Below are 4,129 nucleotides of genomic sequence, written 5' to 3'. Positions count from 1 at the left end.
AGGCTTAACACCAAAGTCTCTCAGATTGATGAACACAGGGCGTTCACTTGCTTGCGTTGCTCTGTTAAAGGACGACGGTTTTCCAATTACCATCAGATAGGCAATCTACGCGGTCCCTCCATTATTCCTAAAACATAAAAAAAAATAGCTACTGCTTATAATATCACCACTAAAGATGAAGTCGCAGGCAAATACAATAAAAAATATTTTACCTACCTACTCTATGGTAACAAAAGCAACACGCAACTTATTATGATGTGTGTGTGGTATTCCAATTAAGTATATCTAGCTACCTATGCATGAAATCAGAGTGAGACTAAAAAAAAAAATGGTGCTCGTGTACAGTTGCTGTTTTTGGTTTTCGCTTCGTCTTGGTGGAATTTTAGTAGCAATTTTCTCAATCGTAAGATTCTAGTTTTACAAAAGATACTTACTTTTATAGAGGGAACTTCTTTCTGACTTGATGTCAGTGAGTACGGGTCTTCTCCCCGATAAAGCCCTATCTCAAAGGATTTGCCATCATGGCTTAGGGCCTAGGGGTGCTCACCTAGTTGCTTAGTTTAGTTCTCCATTTCTATACCGATATTTCTTGTAATATTTCCAGAAATGTTAGCACTTACGCGTATTGTAGAAAACATTGTGATGTCGTGTAACCATGTTGCGGTTTTTAATTCAAGTTGGTTGCTCTGTTTTGAAAATTGTGCGATCGGCAGTAAAGTCCCATCTCTCACAATTAGAGATTCAGATTCACGTGAACAAACCTACGTGTGTTTATGAAGTCCTATCTGTAACCTGTGCAGCGAATTCATTTTCTCATTAATTTGTTTCTGTTTTTTTTATTATGCCTATAGCCAGTTAGAAAGGAATTATTGCTAACATAATAGGTACAGATAAGTATTTCGTAGTTACGAGTATAATATGTATTTTACAGATTCAAGCTTTAGTGGGAATAATAATTTTTGGTATAGCTCACAAGCATTCGGAAAATATCAAAGATGAAATATCTTTGTGGATGAAAAATTTTAACCTCATTTACGTGAATGGATACTTGGAAAATTTACAAGAAGGTACGTACTCGTAGGTAGCTCAAGTATAATCAAATTAATTATAATAACTAAAATTATAAAAAAAAAAATTTATTTCAGATCCGGGAAAGTACATAACTTTTTCCGTTATTATTTTAACAATATACATATTTGTTAGTCTCCTGTATATTTATGGAGCCTACGTGGTAAGTTAATTACTGTGCCGATAGACGTCAACTTCTGAATTTCCGAAATAGATCTTTCGTGGTATTTTCAAACTTTACGGACTTGTGCCGTTTGTTCCCAGTGGCTCCTAACGACTAGCTTGATTACATCTGAGGTAACCAAACTTTTTTGTCTCGTAAGCCACATTAAATAGTAAGCTATCCAGGTTTGGTAAAATCCATATTACCGACTGCCAGTATCATTCATGAGCATCACCATAAACCCATTACCAGCCAACTAGGCCACTACAGCGCACGGGTTTTCCTCTCAGAATGAGAAGGGTTTAGCCCGTTATAGTCCATAAGAGCGTATCTATTAGTAGACATCACACGCCCTTGAGAACATTATAGAGAACTCGCAGCCATGTAAGTTTAGTGACGAACATCGCCATTAAACCGCACATACCTTACTCCGTAACGTTAAAGGCGCGTGCCGGAGATTTAACTCGATCCTCAAGAGAAGAAAGCCGAAACCTTACTCTAGTAGCTTAAAAGGCGGTGATAGGCACTAGCCTATAAATAAATGGAAGTTTATTAACTTCCAATGGGTTTTTAAAATCTGTTTTATCGCGCCTCATTTTAAATTTCTTACCGTTCCAAGAAGTCCGGGCATAATTTATTTTGGCTGTACTTACCTACTGCTTCGGACATCGGTAGTCGACCTTTTGTCGGGGCAGTTAATAGGTACACAGGTAGATTATTTTTCAAATGAGTTAATGATATAATGGTATACCTAAATTGTTATACATAAATCTATAAACAAAACCAAATTAATAAGCGTAAAAATAGTGCTGACTCCTATTAATAGTTATTTCTTTACAGTTCAATAATGCTGCGATGATTGGATTTATTTTAATAGAGCTGATACGCCTTTTCATTCTTTCAATAATAGTAACAACGTTGCTGTTGGTTCTTAAACAGAACATCATGGATATAGGTCTCGTTATTGGCGCCAGTGTTATGGGTGGCTTTGTTTTGTGTAAGTAACATGACTTTAAACAGTCCCCGTTTAAAGCAATATTCGTGATATCATCGGTTCAGCAGCCATGCAGTTCAATTCATTGGCAAAAATATTTTTTTTAATTCCTGGGGATCTGATGCTTTTCCGGGGTATATCTTTTCTTTTTGTATTTTCATATCATATCTGCCAGATTAAAACACTAATGATAAGAAGATAAGTAGGTATCGGTAATTTCTTTGCAAGTAAGTACTTTTATTTTTTATGAATAGGGATACCTTTAGACTAACGCTTTGACTGCAATCACATCAAAAAATAATGATGCAGCCTTTTTAGGCCAAGGTAGAGCGCGCTTCACTTAGGTATAATAAAGATTGCTTCAAGGAAGCCGGAAGGGAATTCCTGGGGACTTACGACCATCTCATCTTTATATATTTAAAATGACATATAATTTGACATATTCTAAATCACTAGTACAAAATTATGAATAGGTACCTTAAATGTCCCGAGTTTCGGACATAATTAATTAATAATTTAAGTACATAATTTGAATTCAATATTAATGTTAATATAATACCTAACCTAACAATTCAATATATTAATGTTTATTAAATTTAAAAGTATAAATGTTTATTAGTGTGTATGAAATGACGTTTTGGAATTAAAGGCTATTTTATTTTATTTTATTACCTTAAATGTAGTGCTTTACGGCGAGGTTTTTGATTCTTCGCAGTTCGATTGTAAAAATGTGAGGTAGGAGGAATCCTTCAGTGTTATTATAATTCTTGGTTAAACTAATAGTAAACAACTTCATATATTGGAGTCATGTTATCTTTACCGGCCAGATAAGTTGGTAACTTATATGAACTTTGTTTTAAAACAATAAAATTACATATAATTTTATGTTATTAAGTGTTATTTGTAACAAAAAAGGTAATAGGATATACAAACGATCATCCATCGTCATCGTCATTGTAAAAACACCGGCGGAGAAATCTGGGAAACTTTCTTTACGATGGCTTAAAAGGGAGAGAATATACCTAGTTATGGGTTAACCAGTAATCTTTATATTTTCAGTGGGCCTGTTTTATCTGTGGGTGTGTGCTGCCAGTCTACCATTACTCATCAATGAGATGGAACTCGAAGAGCAGGCAGCGAAGATTGAGAAACTCCAACTGCTCCTCGAGAACAAGAATCAGCGATTCAACTCAAAACCTTTGCACTCTTATGATAATGAAGATTTATATACAAGACAATTGTTCGTTATAACAGGAAACACTAAACCTGACGAAGAAAGTCGAATGAATAGAATTTTTTATTAAAAGGAAGATCTACAATCGTTTTTCTACGACCTCCTTCCAAGGGTTATTATCATCATCATATCAACCCATTACCGGCCCACTACAGGGCACGCGTCTTCTCCCACAATGAGATAGATACAATGAATTTCCTTTATTATTCACTTATAATAACTCAATCGTATCTGAAAACTAAATAAGTATAACTTAAATTTTTAATGGTATTTTTTTGTTCGGCAGACGCAAAAACAGGGAAACAACGGTAGGTAATCTATAACCGTTAGTTTCCTATTATTTCACTGTTCATGACTATCAAAAACAGTACATACATCGATTTTTTTCTTTCTTTCACTCATTAGTTATTAACCTACTAACTGGACTGGTAAACAAAGTTTATTAGTAAGGAATCTAATTTCAATATGGTATTTAATTATATTTCTTCATTACAATTTTGCATTAAATCATAAAATACTTTTTACCAGTAGTTAAGAATTTCGATTTCACAGGAATTTATCAACTAAAATTGTAGCAAGTAGTGGCGTGCTTTTAGACCAGGGTAGGCAAAACTTATTAAGATAGGCATAAAATAGGAGAAATCCACCTTCTATAAGAGTGTTATACAAC

General features: G+C 34.3%; 1 protein-coding gene across 1 annotated transcript; it reads left to right on the top strand.

Moving 5' to 3' along the window:
- The first annotated feature begins 328 nt into the window (after window positions 1–328).
- Window positions 329–3,529, top strand: LOC120624291. The gene is made up of 5 exons (XM_039890749.1): window positions 329–403; window positions 932–1,067; window positions 1,146–1,231; window positions 2,072–2,228; window positions 3,285–3,529. Exons 1-5 carry the CDS (start codon window positions 329–331, stop codon window positions 3,527–3,529), a joined length of 699 nt encoding a protein of 232 aa, XP_039746683.1.
- The last annotated feature ends 600 nt before the right edge of the window (window positions 3,530–4,129 follow it).

Source organism: Pararge aegeria, chromosome 6, assembly GCF_905163445.1.
Source record: "Pararge aegeria chromosome 6, ilParAegt1.1, whole genome shotgun sequence".
NCBI classification, from domain to species: domain Eukaryota; kingdom Metazoa; phylum Arthropoda; class Insecta; order Lepidoptera; family Nymphalidae; genus Pararge; species Pararge aegeria.
The sequence above is the reverse complement of the archived record's forward strand: the minus strand, read 5'-3'. Positions and strand labels throughout refer to the sequence as shown.